Genomic DNA, 17578 nt, shown 5'->3' on the forward strand with positions numbered 1-17578 from the left:
CAGAACTCTTTTCTCTATAAAACTAAAACTGCCCATTAAACAGTAACTCCCCATCCCCCTCTCTCAGTCCCTGGCACCCACCATCCTACCTTCCGTCTCTGTGAATTTGACTACCCTAAGGACCTCACATGAGTGGAATCCTACAGTGTCTGTCCTTCTGTGACTGGCTTATTCCACTCAGTGTGATGGCTTCAGGGTTCATCCATGTTGTAGCGGGTGTCAGAATTTCCTTCCTTTTTAAGGCTGAATAACGTTGCATTGTTTGTGTAGAACTACATTTTGTTTATCAGTTCATCCGCTGATGGCCATTTTGGTTGTTTCCACCTTTTGGCTGCTGTGACTAGTGCTACTATGACTGTGGGTGAGCAAATATCTGCTCAAGTCTCTTCTCAGTTCTTTTGGGTATGTACGCAGAAGTGGAGTTGTGGATCATATGGTAACTCTATATTTAACTTTCTGAGGAACTGCCAAACTGTTTTCCACAGTGGATGCACCATTTTCCACAAAGGTTCCAGTTTCTCCATGAACTAGGTTCTTTTTATTTTTTAAAATCAAAAACCATTCTTTACAATTATTTTTTATTTTTTTGGCCACACTGTGCAGCTTGCAGGATCACTTCCCCATCCAGAGATTGAACCCGGGCCCTCGGCAGTGAAAGCACAGAGTCCTAACCACTGGACTGCAGGGAATTCCCAACTAGTTTCTTTTTAAACCCAGTTTTCTTTTTCGGCATCTTAACCAGGCCATGACATGTAAGCCACCCTGTCCCACTGTGCCTGGTATCTGCAAAGGACCACTGTAACTGAAGTCATAATTGAACTCAGCCTTTTGGCGGCCAGTAAGGAAGTGATCTTTAGAGAAGCTGTGTTTGCAGAAGATGATTAAGACAAATAAGTCATTCGTAGAGCCTACTGTTTAGCAACTGGCTTTTCTCCTTTGTTTGGAAAATATTTCTGTCTCTTTTTTTTTTTTTTTTTTTTTTTACAGAGAATTCTCTGCCAAGTTATATTTCTATTTAAGGGGAAAATGGCTCTTAAACTATAAAATACCAGGAAGTTAAAGTTTATTCAGGAAAGCTTCCTTAGAGTCACACGTTTTATTGTTTGATCTGTTAAATGCAGGCAGCGGTAGCTGGAGGGGTGAGGCAGCTCAGTCTGACGGGCATGTGTTTCCCCAGCCTCTCCTCCGTTTGGACAGGCTCTCCCTGGGCCCTTCTCACGGGTGGCGACTCAGAGCCCAATATCCGGGTGCACAGAGCTTCCTGCGGGCAGGTCTCCTTTCTCTGCTCTCACCTCTTGGCATGTCCACCCTCGCGTTCCTTCCTGTTCTTCCGTGGGACCAGTCAAGTGGCCATGACAAGCAGCATCATTGGGTTCCCAGGAGAAGTCTTAGTGTCTGTATCAGTGTCTTTTCGTACCCAGACATACTCTTTACAAATCAGCAACAAAACGGCCCATACTGTGAGCTTGCTGTCTCTTTGGGCCTATTTGTGATAGTTTTCCTGAGATCATTGATTTGTGGATGGCGGAGTAGAGAAATGACCTGAGACAGTGTTGTGAGAACCGTGTGTGTCCGTGCAGGTGTATAACCTATCACGTGGAATATGATGGGACCACATGGCACTTTAACCTCCTAGTACCCGGAGGTAAGGTGCAAAAAGAAATAGGTGAAATTAACTCCAGGGGACTTCCCTGGTGGTCCAGTGGTTGAGATTCCACGCTCCAATGATCGGGTTCAATTCCTGGTCAGAGAACTAGATCCCACATACTGCAACTAAGAGTTCACATGATGCAACAAAAGATCTTCCGTGGCGCAACTAAAAAGATCCCGCATGCTACAGCTAAGACCCGGCACAACCAAATAAATAAATAAATATTTTAAGAAAGAAAAAGAAAAAAAAGAAATTAACTCCAATAACATTATATCTAACCCAGTATACCGTAAGTCCCCTACATATGAATGAGTTCCGTTCTGAGCACACGTTCCTAAGTCCAATTTGTTCATGAGTCCAACAGAGTTAGCCTAGGTACCCAGCTAACACAATAGGCTCTATAGTACTGTACTGTAATAGGTTTATAATACTTTTCACACAAATAATACATAAAAAACACACAAAAAATAAAACATTTTTAATCTTATAGTATGGTACCTTGAAAAGTACAGTAGTACAGTACAACAGCTGGCATACAGGGGCTGGCATCAAGTGAACAGGCAAGAACAGTTACTGACTGTAGGAGGGAGATGAGGTGGAAGGCGGTAGAGCTGAAGGATCGTCAGCAATTGGAGATGGAGGGCAAGCTGCAATTTCATCCACACCTGACCTTAATGGCACAGGTTCTGGTTCCTTGCTGGATTCAATTCTATCTACCTTCTTAAAGAAACGATCCAGTGATGTCTGGGTAGTAGCTCTTCTTTTCTCGTCATAGATGACGTGGTAGCGCTGGATTGCATTCTGAACGGCTGCTGCAACCTTCGTGTACTGTTCTACGTTTGGGTCCTGTGCCTCAAATACTAACAGTGCCGCCTCAAATACTAACAGTGCCTCCTCAAATAAAGAAAATCCCTTGCCATTTCCTGCATCGTGAATCTCTTCAGTTCTTCGGTTACTTCTTCATCTTCGTATCTCTCTTCGTCCTTTCTCTGGGTCTCCAATTCCATCAGGTCTTCATTAGTAAGCTCCACGTTCACATCTTTGAAACTTTGCAACTTGAAGGTTCATATGTAGGGGACTTACTTTAACCAAAATGCCATCTTGTTGCATATCATTAATAAGTAATCGATATAAAGTTATTAATGAAGAAGGATGACTAAACTTGCCTGAAAAAAATATTATTGAGATATTTTGCATTTTTTGGCGCTAAGTTTTGAAGGCACATCTCAATTCAGATTGGCCACATGCCTGGGAGCCCCATGTGGCCCGTGGCCCAGTGCTGGGCAGCGCTGGTCCAAATGCTGGTTGGAGGCCAGGACTCGGTGAGGGCGAGCTCTCTGCTCTCCAGAACACAAGCCTGCTTGTGCTGGCTTGGCCTTGGCAAAGTGGAGCCTTTTTGGCACTAGGATCCCATTCATGGACACATGCAAAGTCCCTGCTGTGTGCAGATCATCTCGTGGGAATTCATTAGAATTAAAAATATGGTTCTCGAGCTCCAGCTCCTTCTCTTATAGTTGGGGAAGCCCAACACACATGGAATCACGAAGGATCAGATCAGGGACTGTAATGGGAAGCTCAGAATGGATGTCCTGCTTGATGGGTGAGGCCTGGGCAGTCGACTTCCCAGGGCCGCCAGCTGCTCCCCTTTCCCACTGGGAAAATCAGATAAGGTCCAGTTACAAAGTACCTCCTAGCGGATGTCCTTCGGCCTCGGAGCAGAGTTGCCAATGAGTAGGGAGAGGGGAAGGAGTGCTTTGGAATTCCAGGGCAGGCCAGGCATCTCGTGTCCTTTCGTCTTCCAGCGACACACAGATCGGAGGAGAGCCTTTCATTTCCCTCTGTCATGTCAGACATGGGGCACTCGAGGCTCCAGGGCTAAGTGTCTGGTGGGGCACAGCCAGGGTGAAGCCCAGATGCTGTGAGCAACCAGCCCGCCCGCATGCACTTCCCCGCGTGGACTTGGCTCCAGGTCGGTGCCTGGGGTCGGGGCCAGCTTTGTCACGGGTTCCTGGGCCCCCACTTGCTACTTTCTCACCCCAACAACTACATGGGACCAGAGCAGGTGCTGCCCCAGAGAGAGGGTGCTGAGCAGACCCGGAGGGGAGCAGCTCCAGCCCCCATTCTGACACCAGCACTGTGTCTTAGCTGGACAAGTTCTGCAGTTTCCAACTTTTTGTGGCCCCTTGTGATATTAGGACGAGCTATTTTATTTTAGGTAAGAGTCAGTATGACTCTGGACATATTGTGCTAGAAGTAATTTGTTTAAATTATATGGGCTTCCCTGGTGGCGCGGTGGTTAAGAATCCGCCTGCCAATGCAGGGGACACGGGTTCGAGCCCTGGTTTAGGACGATCCCACATGCCACGGAGCAACTAAGCCCGTGAGCCACAACTACTGAGCCTGCACTCTAGAGCCCACGAGCCACAACTACTGAACCCACGCACTGCATCTACTGAAGCCCACACGCTCTAGAGCCCGTGCTCTGCAACAAGAGAAGCCACTGCAATGAGAAGCCTGCACACCGCAATGAAGAGTAGCCCCCCTCGCCGCAACTAGAGAAAGCCCACGTGCAGCAACGAAGACCCAACACAGCCAAAAATAATAAATAAATAAAAATAAATAAATTTTTGAAAAAAGCTTAAAAAAATAAATTATATTAAGAAAAATGACCTTTTCCCATAGCTAAGACTAATGCTGGAAATTTCATACTTGAAATGTCTTAATCCTTTGAAAATGTGACACTTTTATTACATGATGTTTCCAGGCAGGTTCAAAGAGGGTGCATTTTCCTAAGTTAGCAATAGAGCTGAAGAATCCTAATGCTTTACTGAGCAGCATGGCTTTCTTCTGGGCTGTGGGGTTTTGTACATTTTCCCATAGTCATTCCCCTTCTTCATTCCCACCTTGGTCTTTAAAGTGTTTTCCCAAATGGGTTTTGCTGCAGTCTTTTGTGAAAAGAGAACTCTGCTACTCAGAATGATAATAATCCTGGCTCCACCTCGAGCCATCCCCTGCCCGCTGCAGCGGAGTTGGCCTGTGAGCAGAGTTGGCCTGCCACCGCATGTCTGTGCCGGGCGTTGCAAGGGCGCTGGGGTGCCCGAGAGAATGGAGAGCACAGGGCTCCTCAGGCAGGGACTCGGGCCTGGGGGTCACAGGCAGGGCCAGGAAGAGCAGAGCAGAGCCATCTTGTTCCTGTGGGGTCAGCTGACCCTTTGCCGAGGGCATTTTAACCCAGCAGTCCCCAGCCTTTTGGGCACCAGGGACCATTTTCGTGGAAGACAGTTTTTCCATGGATGGGAGTGGGGTGTGGGGGGGTGATGGTTCAGGCGGTAATGCGAGCGATGGGGAGCGGCAGATGAAGCTTCGCTGGCTTGCCCGCCACTCACCTCCTGCTGTGCGGCCCGGTTCCTAAAGGCCAGGGCAACCAGCACAGCAGGGACTTCCCTGGTGGCTCAGTAGTTAAGACTCCGTGCTCCCAGTGCAGGGGGCCCGGGTTCAATCCCTGGTCAGGGAACTAGATCCCACATGCATGCCCCAACTAAGAGTTCACGTGCCACAACTAAGGAGCCCACGAGCCATAACTAAGACCTGGTGCAACCAAATAAATAAATAAAAATATATTTTTTAATTATTAAAAAAAAAAAAACCCAGCACACCAGCCTTGGCGTTCAGGCCTGTTTAAGCTGAAATGTTTAAAGAAGCTTCCCACGAGGGAACCCGCTCCCTTCTCCTTCCCATCTCTGCCCATGTTTGGATGGAGCTTTGTCTGAGGCTCAGGACAGCTGCACTCGGGACTTTGATGCAAGGCCTTATCGGCTGACAGCCATTTGCCTTACCACGGCTCGTCCACCTCTGCACTGCACTCCGTGGCCCACCTGTGGGCCTCTGGCTCTGGGCAGTGGCCAGTGAGTGACCACAGCATTTACCCCACAGCATGCTGAGTGCAGATTAGGAGGGAAACAGGCCAGGGATGCAAATAGGCGAGCTTTGTGTGGTTAGTATCATGGCTACTCTAGTCAATATCTTTAGGTGTTTTTTCTAAAGTTTTTCTTCTTGGGAGATTTATCAAATTTTTGGTGATTCCACCAAGGAATGTAAAGGGTTTCTGTAGAACCTTATCTTACTGTTCAATTTGGAGATATGTGTTGAATGTCTCTATGTGGAAGGGCTGTGCCGGGCATGGCAAGGGGTGCCCAGGTGAGTCAGATGGCACTGGTTCAAAACCGTTGGCTCTGAGAGACACGCCCTGGCACACATTTCCCCGTGCACCTGGCGTGGGCTTGGCATTCTGCAGGTGTTAGTCGATGCTTGGGTTGGTGGGAGGGATGGGTGTATATTTCTTCTTGGGTAGGACCATTTCTTAATCTAGGCAAGGAAGTCTCTGCCCCGATGAGTGTGAAAGAGACCCTGATCTGTAGCATTTCCTTTGAGGGCTGCGTGCATGTGTGTGTGTGTATTTGTTGTAAAAGAGAGCTCAAGTGAGAACCACGCCCACATTCACATAGCTTCCCTTCTTTGTTTAGACTTAGGGAAGATGCATCAGCTCTAAAATCCGGCTGGGATGCCCAGATTGCTCAACTTTCCAAGGAGATGATCTCCAAAGACCTTCAGGTTCATTCGCTGCAGGAAGAAGAGGTGAAGCTGAAGGCACAGCTGGCCAGATGCCAGCAGGACGTTGGAAGGTACCATGCGGTGGGGGAAGGGGATGAAGATGGGGCGGCGGAGTGGGTGATCAGAGGAGGCCTTTCCCACAGAGTGCGGTTCTCTTTCTGCACCAGGGCTGTAAAAGTGCGTGTGCCATTTGGTCCTGTGTCAGGAATCACCTCTGAGGTCTTTTGTCTGTTAGTGTCTTTTCCTATCAGTTGGAATAAGCACTTGGCTAAAGATAATATTCTCTTTCTTGAGAAATCATTGAAATATAATGTACCAATTTTAACTGTACAATTGATGAATCTAGACAAATATGTACATAAATATGCAGTATAACCACTACTACAGTCAGGATATAAAACCCTTCCATTGCCCGAAGTCCCCTCACACTTTGGCACCTGTCGGGATGCTTTCTGTCACTGTGGGTTTCTCTTGATCTGGAATTCCATCTGCGTGGAATCCTACCGTTTATAGTCTTTTGTGTCTGGTTTATTTGGATATTTATTTGAATATTCAGGTTTTCTATTTTGTGTGTGTGTCACTTTTGGTAATTTGTATCTTTCAATGAGTTTGTCCATTTCATCTAATTGTTGACTTTATTGGCATAAAATTGTTTATAGTATTTCTTTATTGTCCCTCTAATATGTGTAAAATCTGTAGCAGTGTCCTCTCTCCTTCTTGATACTGGTGACTTGTATTGTCTCTTTTTTTCTCCATCAGTCTAGCTAGAGATTTATCCATTTTACACATCTTTCCAAAGAGCCAGCGTTTGTTTCATTGATTTTTCTCAATTGTTTTTCTGTTTTCAGTTTCACTGATACCTGCTCTTATCCTTATTATTGTCTTTCTTCTGTTTCCTTTGCTTTAATTTGATGTTCTTTTGATAGCCTTTAAGGCTTTCCCCACAAGATCTCATCTACCAGGAAGGCTGGTGGGTTTTTTATTTCAGACATTTCACTTTTCATTTCTCTTCTCGTTGTGTGTGTGGTTGCCTTTAATCTCTGAACATATTTACAGTAGCTGTGTTAAAGTATTTTTCTGCTAACTACATCACCTCTGTTGAGGGTCTGTTTCTGTGGCAGCCAGGTCCCCCAAGTCAGTGGGTCTCACTCTGCTGGAATCAAGGTGTCAGCCGGGCTGCCCTCTCTTCTGAGGCTCGGGCTCCCCTTACCAGCTCATCTAGGTTGTTGGCGGAGGTCAGTTCCAGCGGCTGTGGGTCTGATGTCTCTGTTTCTTGCCGGCTGTCAGCCGGGATTGTCCTGGCCACGTGGTCCTCTCAGCATGGCCAGCAGGAGAATCTCCCTGCAGTGGGCAGGACAGAGCCTTACTCGGTGTCCCCTGTAGAAGGTGTTGCCATCCCACCCTGGTCACAGCCCTGCCCACTGGGGGCGAGGCTTTCCAGCGATCTTCACCCTGCGTTGCTCTGTGTGGCTGACGAGAAGCCTCGTGCAGGTCCGGTTCTCTCCCCCATGCACTTTTCTTCCATCCCAGCGGCGGTCTGTACCCTCCCCATGGCATCTGAAGCCCCTCCTGTCCAGCACTCGGAAGCTTTCAGGCAGAAGGTGCACATCCCTCTCCAGCCATGGTGGATTTCCTCCTATTTCCGTGGTTATTTCCTCCTTCCATTCTGATTTCTCCCAACCCCCTGGTAGAATGGACGCAGGTCTTCTGAGTTCTGTTTGACCTTTCAGCTCACTGTTGACTATCCAGCTCTGTCTGCTCTGCTGTGAACCCTCTCGCGTTTCTCTAGTGCAACCATTTTCTTGTTTGTCTGAGTTTGCTGGCTTTCTTCCTGTCTCCTCTTACTGAGTTTGACCTCCTCTCCCACAGTGCTGGGTTTCTCGGTATTGGGAGATCCGGCCGCCTGCTCCTCTCTGAACCTGGGCCTGTGTGAAGGTGTAAGCCAAGCCCGTGAACACGGCCGACCTGGGGGCCCAGGAGGGGTGCCTCCCACCTCAGCTACGTCACAGCCCAAAGGGACCTCAGGAAAACGTTCAAGTTGGTGGTTTTCACCCCCGCAGGTACAAACAGCAGCTGTCTCTGGCAGTAGAGAGGGAGCAGAGCCTGGAGCGTGACAAGGTGCAGTTGGAGCTGGACTGGCAGCGCCGCTGTGAGGGTGTCGAGCGCGCGCAGTACCAGCGGGCTGAGGACTTGATTCAGGGCCTAACCATGGCCAGAGACCAGGTCTCTGCTCCCCGGGGCTGTCTGACTTCTTTCTGCAGAAGGAAGGGCTGGGAACGTCCACTGAGGTGCATGGAGCCCAGCTTGGGCCCTCACCGAGTTATCCTTTGCATTTGAAAACACTCAGCTTCACTGAGCAGTTTGATTTATAACAACAGGACTTAAAGTGATAAGATGAGTCCCTGCCCATAGCCTTTCTCTAATGGCCAGTGCAGCTGCCTCTGGAGCTGCTGGATCAGCGCTTGCTGCGCTCTGCCGGCTCTGATGGCCATATATTTCCTGGGGTTTCTCACCCGAGTGTCTGCTGTCTGCTTCCCAGCAGGATGGGGAGCTGGTCTGGACCCTGAAGGTGGCACTGCTTCCTTGGAATCCTCCCAGGATGAACTGAGTCTGTGTTTTCCCCAGGTTGCTGCCAAGCTTCAGGAGACAGAGCGGGTGCTATGTGGCCAGGAGGTGGTGCTGAAGGCTGTGACTCGAGAGAGAGACCAGGCTGTGCAGGCGCTGTGGACACGCGGGCTCCACCCTGAGGAGGAGGCACAGGTGAGGGGCCACCTCCTGCTGAGCCCCCCCACGGCTCTTCCTCCCAAGCCCCTTGGAGACATCCACTCCCCCAGCCAGAGGGAAAATATGCCAAATAGAGCCAGCACTGGAGGCAGGTCTTTTTAGCCCTATTTCTTTTAAAATGACTGTTGGCACAAACAAGGGTGAGGCTGAGCCTCAACCAGTTAACAGGAGTCTACGCTCAATCTTTGTATCTTCAGCATCTGAAATATCAAAAACCCCCAAATTCAGATATTGCACCGTGGCAGACAGTAACACAAAGAACCAAGAGGTTAGAGCTTTATCCCAAAACACACTTCTTCACACGTGGTGAGTAAGCCATTCAACATGCGATGATGGCCGTTCCTCTCATAAAGCACAGACTTCCTTACTGCTTTGCACTGGCCAGAGCCTGATACTGACTATGGGATGCCTGCGGGTTGAATGGTGGCCCCAAAAGACATGTTCCGGTCTCAGTGCCTCAGGATGGGACCTTCCTTGGAAATAGAGTCTCTATGGATGGAATTAGTTAAGATGACATCACATGGGAGCAGGGTGGGCCTAACCCAATAGGACTGGTGTTCTTAGAAAAGAACACACGTGAAGACAGACACAGGAGGAAGGCCATGTGATGACAGAGACAGAGAGCGGAGCCTTGTGTCTGTGGGCCGAGGGGTGCCAAGGACTAGCGCCAGTAAAACCTGAAGCCAGAAGTGGCAGGATTTGACTCAGAGTTGCAGAGGGGGCATTTGCTTCCACTGAGGGGGGCCCTTGGCGCATGCCTAGAGTTTGGCATTACAGTGAACACAGCCCATGTCTTGCCTTGCCTCTTGCCTTGTCCCCCGTCCATCCAGGGCTCCAGAGGGAAGCCCTGTCACCGGGCTGCTAGGAAATCTGGGCAACCCGCAAGGAGAAGTGCCTTCCAGAGCTGCACCAGCAGAGCTTAGCCCGAGCCTGTCTCAGACATGACCTTCCTGGTTCAATGGCCCATTGTTTCAGTAGTCTGACCTCTGTCCATTTGTGGAAAGTCACTTACCGGGTCGTCCAGGATAATGGAGCCACTGAACTCCTTAGGATGTTTCCAGGGGTGCTGGCCTCTTCCCACCTGTCCAGCTGCCCACCTGCAGAGGGAGGATGGATGTGGCACAAGCTGTGTCTCCAGGCGTCCACCCAGCCCTGCTCGTGCCTGTGTGCGCTCAGCCAGACTGTCGGGAGTGCAGGTTGTAGCTCGTGTGTCCTTGCTGGGAGGATTCGTGCTCACTGCGGGTGGAAGGTGGCCCTGGGGCCTCTCTGCGACCTCTGTGGCTGGCACTTGCCCGCAGTTGGTGCTGGGTTGACCTAGCGTTCACCTGATGGAGGTGGGCTCCTGCCAGCCGTGCTATGTGGGCAGTGACTGTCCTCTCTGCACAGGTGTCTGCGCAGCCCCCAATCTGGCCACCCTCAGAAACCTCAGGAGCTTCCGAAACACACCCTCTGAGTCCCAGCAGGACCTACTAGGCCCGATGCCTTAGGCGTTGAGCTCCGAAAGACAAGTCTGTTAACAAGCCCCCAGGGAGATTGACCGTCAGCCAGTGGTCAGGTTTGGGAACACCGGTGTTCCCAGGAGGAGAGGTGGGGCCAACCCCAGCCTCCAGAGTCACCTGTGGTCCTGGGGGCTCACAGCAGGTGGGTGCCTTCCCTAGGACACATAGAAAAAACAAATGCCTCTTTTTTTTTTTTTTTTTTTTTTTATCTGCATGGGTGCCTTCCCTAGGACACATAGAGAAAACAAATGCCTCTTTTTTTTTCTTTTTTTTTTTTCTTTTTTTATCAATGAGCCCCCACCCCAATTTTTCTTTGTTGTATTTTCCCCCCAGGCTGGCAATTAAAAGAAGACATTTGTCTCGAAGCACCAGCTCAGCTGGTCAGGGAGGCCTCTCATGGCTGGTTGCCTTGTTAAGTAAACAGGGGCTTTAGAAATGGTCTAGGGGTCAGAAACAAGTGCCCCGCCCATCCCATGCAGAGTGGGCAGATGCGCACCTTTGTCCTGTGCAGAGGGGCCCGGCCATGGGACCCCGGAGACAAAGCGAGTGGGGCGCGGCAGAGCAGCATCCCAGGCACCTGCCAATGTGAGCTGGCGTGGCAGTCTTGACAGAGAGATGTGGCTTCCAAGCCAGGACCCAGGGTGGGGCAGAATGCTGCACAAGTTCTGGCTGACCCAATGGAATGAAGTTTTTGGAATCCTGCAGATAATAGCAAAACACCTGTGCTCCCCCTACAGGGCCTTAATCCTGGGAACAGGTTAAGGATGTGACCACCTGGTAAAGCGGCAGGTGTGGGCGGGCAGCAGTTGGTGCTGAGTTCTGCAGGGGTGAGCCCTTGGCAAACACTAAGGTCAGAGCAGTGAGGGAATCTGTCATACACTGAAGTCAGAAATAGAGGCCACCAGGGAGCAGCACACTGTGCTTCTTGGGGAGTGATGAGCCCATCACACTTTCCACTGTTCAGATGGGCAGGCTCTTGGCTTTGGCCACATCTTCTCCCTCGCTTGGTACTAGTTCCAAGCACGGAGCCTCAGCAGAGCCGTGGTGATCACCCCACGGAGACCAAGGCACCACCGTCGGCCAGGCACTACCAGGGCAGAGACGCAGCCACGGCCGCAGGGACAGAGGATTCGCCTTGCAACGGGGCAGCACTGTGGCTTTGAGGTGGATCCTGTTGTTCAGGAAAGGAAGCTGAGGACCTGAGAGGAGTGGTCCCTGCCCCACAGGAGGCAGAGGGAGAATGGGAGTAGCACCAGCCAGCCGCACACTCAAGGCCCCGACCACACTGCTGTCTGCCTGAGTGGGAGCAGCCTGAGGCTCTGCCACGGAGAAGGTGGGAAACGTCCCAGTGGGCACAGAGAGGGAGGTCATGTGTTTGCAGCAGGAGCAGTGGGGCCAGAACAGTGGCTGGAAGGAAACAGAGCAGGTGCATAGCAGAGCCAGTGGTGGCTTGAAAAGTTGGGAACTGTGAGTAACAGAAGAAATAGCTTCATCCTGAAAGTAAAAGTTATATGTGGCCACTGCAGAAATTTTACAATTTTAGTTCAGCACAGTGTTCTCTGGAGTCACGTGGGCCCAAGATTCACCCCAGCTCAACTCCTCCTTGGCCGGACCTCTTGGGTCCCCCGTGGTACCTTAGTGGGAAGTTGGTGACAGCGTGTGTCATGTGCTTGCTCAATGCCAGGGCTGAGCGTTGTGGCCGGGTCAGACCCATGGAGGCCGTGTGCATGTCTGTCATCAGCGTGTGGCTGTGTGTGGTCGGGTGGCCCCCGAGAGCTCGCGTCTCTGTTTCCTCATCTGTGTGACGGGTACCCCTGGGAACACTTGGCCCACTGCGGGTGGATGTGAGCTCTGCAGATGTGAGCCAGCATCGCTTGGAACAGAGAAGAGAACAGATCGTGTCTGTCCGATGCTCAGGCGTTTTAGTGTATTTCCTTCCAGCCACCTGTGTCTTCATACCTCATGTATGTTCCTGTGCCCATACTGTGTTCATATAGCTCAGGTCATGCTATATAACATTAATTCTTTTTTAAAGTTTCCATAAATATTTCTCACGTCATTAAAATTCTTCAAAAATGCAGGACTTCCCTGGTGGCGCAGTGGTTAAGAATCCGCCTGTCAATGCAGGGGACACGGGTTTGAGCCCTGGTCCGGGAAGATCCCATATGCCACGCAGCAGCTAAGCCTGTGCGCCACAACTACTGAACGTGCGTTCTAGAGTCGTGAGCTGCAGCTACTGAGCCCACGCGCCACAACTGCTGAAGCCCGCGTGCTCTAGGGCCTGTGTGCTGCAACTACTGAGCCCACGTGCTACAACTACTGAAGCCCACGAACCTAGAGCCCATGCTCTGCAACAAGAGAAGCCACTGCCATGAGAAGCCCACACACCACGACAAAGAGTAGCTGCCGCTCGCCACAACTAGAGAAAGCCCGCATGCAGCAGCAAAGACCCAACACTGCCAAAAAGAGAATAAATAAAAAATAAAATTCTCCAAAAATGCAACTTAAATGGTTGTGTACTTTATTGTATGGCCATGCCATGGTTTACTTCATCATTCTCTCACTAATGGCCATTGGGATCATTTGCACAGATTCTTGTAATGCTGCATGGGCATGTTTGTGCGTATCTGAACTTGTTAGAAGCTCGCGTTGTGTTCACATAGTCTTGGTCTCTCTCAGCAGGACTGGTCAGGGGTCCTCGCGAGCCCGGCTGGTTTGCTTTGCTGGTAAGCAGGATCCAGCAACCAGTCGGAAAGTCAGAAAGTCTCGGGATGGGACCTGGGCCTTGAGTGGGGAGTGAGCATGTGCTGCTTCCTAGGGGAGGACCTTCCTTCCTGTCCATTTGGAGGTTAGTGTGCTGATGGGGCAGCCGTGGAGGAGAGGAGCCTGGTGCTTTCTGCAAGCAAACATCCACAGAGGGCTGGGTTGTGCTGGGCCCAGACACAGAGAACTAGGCAAACCACAGGCTCCCTTCCTCTGTCCCCTCCTCTCTGGCACCCAGTTCTATACAGGCAGTGTCTGAAGACAGTGGTTTCATAGAATTTTTCTGGTTTTCTAGTTGTTTACAGCCAGAGGACAAGTCCCGTAGCAGCAAATCCCTCATGGTCAAAGGCAGAAGTCTCTCTTGCCATCATTTGCAAAGGAGATTTTCACTCAGGGTGACAGGGTTTTTTTTCTTTCTGCATATAGTTCCATTGTCTTCTAGATTTCATTGGTTCTCATGAGAAGTTGTCAGTTTCTTGTATTTGTTCTTCTGCAGGAACATAATGTGTGTTTTTTTCCTCTGGTCGCTTTTAAGAGGTTTTCTTTATCATTGTTTTTTAGCAATTTGACCATGATGTGCTCTTTGGTGTGACTTTTTTTGTGTTTATCTTGCTTCAGGTTTCTTGAACTTCTTGGATCTGTGGACTTACGTTTTCATCAAATTGGAAATTTTTTTGCCAGCAAGTTCTGAATCCTTTTCTGTCCCCGTCAGTGATCTGGGTTAGTTGTGTGTCTGCTTCACACTACTCCGTGGTCACTAGAGCTCTGTTGTTATTTGTTCTTTTTGGTCTCTTTCACTCTGTACTTGAGTTTGAATACTTTCTACTGCTATGTGTTTATGTTCCCCCATCTTTTCTCCTGTAGTGCCTGATCTGCTCTTAATCCCATCCTAGCCAGTGAATTTTTCCTTCAGACAGTATATTTTCCATCTCTGTAGATGCTATTTGGTTCTTTTTTGATATCTCCCATTTCTCTTTTTATGTTCATGTTTTTCTTTAAATCCTGGAGTATATTTATGGGAACTGCTTTAAAGTCCTTGACTGCCACTTAGCATTATGTCTTCATGATTTTTCCATGTTGTAGCATGTGTCAGAACATCGTTCCTTTTTATGGCTGAGTAATGTTTCACAGTGTTACCCTTTGTTTATCCATCATCTGTTGGTAGACATTTGAGTATTTCCATTTTGGCTACTATGAATAATGCTGCTCCAAACATGTGTACAGGTTTCTGTGTGTATGTATGTTTTCAGTTCTCTTAGGTCTATACCTAGGAGTGGAATTGCTGGGTCATATAATAGCTCTGTGTTTACTTTGTTGAGGAACAGCCAGACTGTTTTCCACAGCAGCTGCACCATTTTACATTTACAAGCCACTGCATACCTTTACCTTTTACAGTGCACAAGGATTCCATTTTCTCCACATCCTCAGCAACACTTGTTATCATCTGTCTTTTTTATAACTGCCACTCTAATGGGTGAATGATGGGTTTCTGACTAAAAAGGAAGGGTCCCCAAATTTCTCAATAAAAGTTATCTTTGAAAAACAGTGGTCTTGTCTGTATGAAACACAGAAGAAAAAGTTTTTTCATACTTCTGTCAACATTACCCACCTCCAGGACAGATGACGGGGAGCAGGGACAGGGGGCAGGTGGACGCAGATGCAGCTGGCCTTAGTGCACAAGGGAATCATTGGTTCTTGGCTATAACCATTTTCTTTTCTTTCTTTTTCTTTTCTTTTTTTTTTCCATATTTGACAGATGCTTGTAAGGCATCAAGAAGAAGAAATAAGTAGAAGTTTTCCATCTACTGTGATCCAGCAGCTACAAGAGCAGAACACAAGCTTGCGAAATGTTATTGCACAAATGAGGAAAGAAATGGAAACTCTAAGCGATCAGATTCTTCCTTCTGCCCAGTTAGGAGGGGAGACCTCACAAACAAACCAGCCTGACCCAAAGGCAGCCGCTGATTCAGCTGTACCTGGTGAGCGAGGGGGAGGGGGAGAGAGGGGGAGGGAGGATGAGGAACCATCTCTACTGGGTCCAAAATAGGCTTCACTTGGAGTCTTACAAATGAACATCCCCTCTGATAGATTACTTCAAAGTATGACAGCTGCTTTTCCTCCAAGGGAAGGGATCTTAAGTCAAATATTTTATATACAGTAAAAACTTTATTGGTAAGTGGAGGGAAAAAGTGAAGGATACACACTTGACACACTTAAAAACCAGAGCCAGACTTGGACCAGGGGCTGGGTTGGCGCTGTGCTCTCCTGGAGTGGGCAGGTGGGGCTAGGGGAGCAGGCCCTTCCTCAGGGGAGCATCCAAGCCCCAAAGGTCGCCCAGCCCCATGCTGTTTGGAGCAGGGTCTCGAGGGGTGGTGAGTGGAGGGGCAGCGCATGAGACGTCTGCACTCAGAATGAGATGGTTGTGTCGGTGTGTCAAGGGTTGCAGGACTGAAGGAGGGTGAGTGAGTGCTCCTGACCGTGGGGCCCCCTCGGAGAGCATGGCGAGCTGATCTCTGGAGGGGAGGGTATCGCACAGACAGCACGGGACAGTCATGAGGGTCGGGCAGGGGAGGGCGAGGGTGGTAGATAAAGGGTGAGAGTGTAAACGCATGTGCCTGTGTGTTTACTGGGTTTTTTGGAAGATTATGTTCTGGCCCTTGAAGCAGAAATGCGAACTCTAAAGCATAAATTTAAAACATTGGAGGAACAACTAGAAGATGTGTTAGATCCTTCGAAGACGACCTCGTCCTGTGCTGGCGTTCAACCCGGTGTCTTGGCCTCCACAGACGCCACCGGTGAGAATCCTTGTGTCGTGTCGTGTGCTCTGTCCAGTGACTGTCCAGTAACACAGCCCGAGGAGCTGTTACAAATGTGCCACCCCAGGAGCCCCTTGTCCTCCTCCTGAGCCAGCCACTGTCCTGACTCCTCACCCTGTGGCTGACTTTTTATATAAGTGGAATTACACGTGTGTACTCTTGTCTGGCTTCTTTTGAGCTGCAGTATGTTTTGGTTGATGGTCAGACTGTCTCCAGACTATTCACACCATTTCCTCTCCCAATAGCAGTCGTGAGAGCTGTTGCTCTGGTTCCTGCTGACACAGCACAGTTGGCCATCTCCTGTACAATATATCCTTGAATCTTATTTATGTTATACATAATAGTTTATACTTCTTAATCCCCCACCCCTATCTTGCCCCTTCCCCCTTCCCTCTCCCCACTGGTAACTACTAGTTTGTTCTCTGTATCTGCGAGTCTGTTTCTTTTTTTGTTATATTCACTAGTTTGTTGTATTTTTTAGATTCTACGTATAAGTGTTATACAGTATTTGTCTTTCTCTGTCTGACTTCTTTCACTTAGCATAATGCCCTCCTGGTCCATCCATGTTGTTGCAAATGGCAAAATTTCATTCTATGACCAAGGAGGCAAGAATATACAATGGAGAAAGGACAGCCTCTTCAATAAGTGGTGCTGGGAAAACTGGACAGCTACATGTTAAAAGAATGAAATTAGAACACTCCCTAACACCGTATACAGCAATAAACTCAAAATGGATTAGAGACCTAAATGTGAGACCAGAAATCATAAAAGTCCTAGAAGAAAACAGGCAGAACACCCTGCCGTAAATCTTAGCAATATTTTTTTGGATCCATCTCCTGAGGCATTGGAAGGTCTTAATTTAAGACAGACTTATCCGTCAGTCTGTTCCTCTGTGGTTGGTCCAGGATCACAGGCTTGTTCTAGTCTCCACTTTCATTACTCTTAACTTCCTTTTCCGACAACGAGAAGCCTGGCTCCCGACCTCCTCAGTACACTATTTCTTCTATCCAGTTCCTGGGTGTGAGCAGCCTCCCTAGCACGGAGGCCTTTCCTCACATGGAGGCCCCACCCTTTTACCCAGGCCCTCCCGGGCTCTGACAGCCAAACCAGGCTGCCCTCCACCCTGACACCCTCGCCTGCTGGGCCGCCAGCCCCCAGGCAGATCGCCCACAGAGGGTAACCTCCTGCCACCGCCCATCTGATCGTTTATGGGGTCCATTGTTCAGGAAGGAAAGGAAAGGGCAGGCAGGACACTCTGCCTACCTAGTCATCTTGTCCCAAATAGTGGACGTTTTATTTTTGTATTTTCCAGTGCTGATAGCTTTTACTTTTTTCTCTTGTATTATTTCCCCTGAGTGGAATCTCTAGTATGATGTTGATCATAGCTGGCTTTCTTCCTGATCCCAGAGAAAAACTTTCAACACTTTAAAGTTTAATATTTACTTTTTTTTTTG

At 49.1% G+C, this 17578-nt stretch overlaps 1 protein-coding gene across 9 annotated transcripts in view; it reads left to right on the top strand.

Annotated features, from left to right (window-relative positions):
* The window catches only part of LOC102992013 (coiled-coil domain-containing protein 57), a 44093-nt gene extending 27591 nt beyond the window's left edge, over positions 1-16502 (top strand). For 3 of the 9 annotated variants that reach the window (XM_028485059.2, XM_028485061.2, XM_028485060.2), the window contains 5 exons: positions 6175-6333; positions 8323-8485; positions 8888-9022; positions 15065-15287; positions 15951-16502. In XM_028485059.2, coding sequence (XP_028340860.1) covers positions 6175-6333; positions 8323-8485; positions 8888-9022; positions 15065-15287; positions 15951-16213 — 943 coding nt within the window. In that variant the 3' untranslated portion in view covers positions 16214-16502. Of the gene's footprint in view, positions 1-6174; positions 6334-8131; positions 8486-8887; positions 10243-10432; positions 10783-12626; positions 13164-15064; positions 15288-15950 lie in introns of those variants that run through there. The other 6 variants (XM_055082819.1, XM_028485062.1, XR_003678437.2 and 3 more) reach the window with 6 other exon arrangements.
* Positions 16503-17578: the final 1076 nt, after the last annotated feature.

The sequence above is a fragment of the Physeter macrocephalus genome, unplaced genomic scaffold (assembly GCF_002837175.3).
Source record: "Physeter macrocephalus isolate SW-GA unplaced genomic scaffold, ASM283717v5 random_276, whole genome shotgun sequence".
In the NCBI taxonomy this organism is placed as follows: Eukaryota; Metazoa; Chordata; class Mammalia; order Artiodactyla; family Physeteridae; genus Physeter; species Physeter macrocephalus.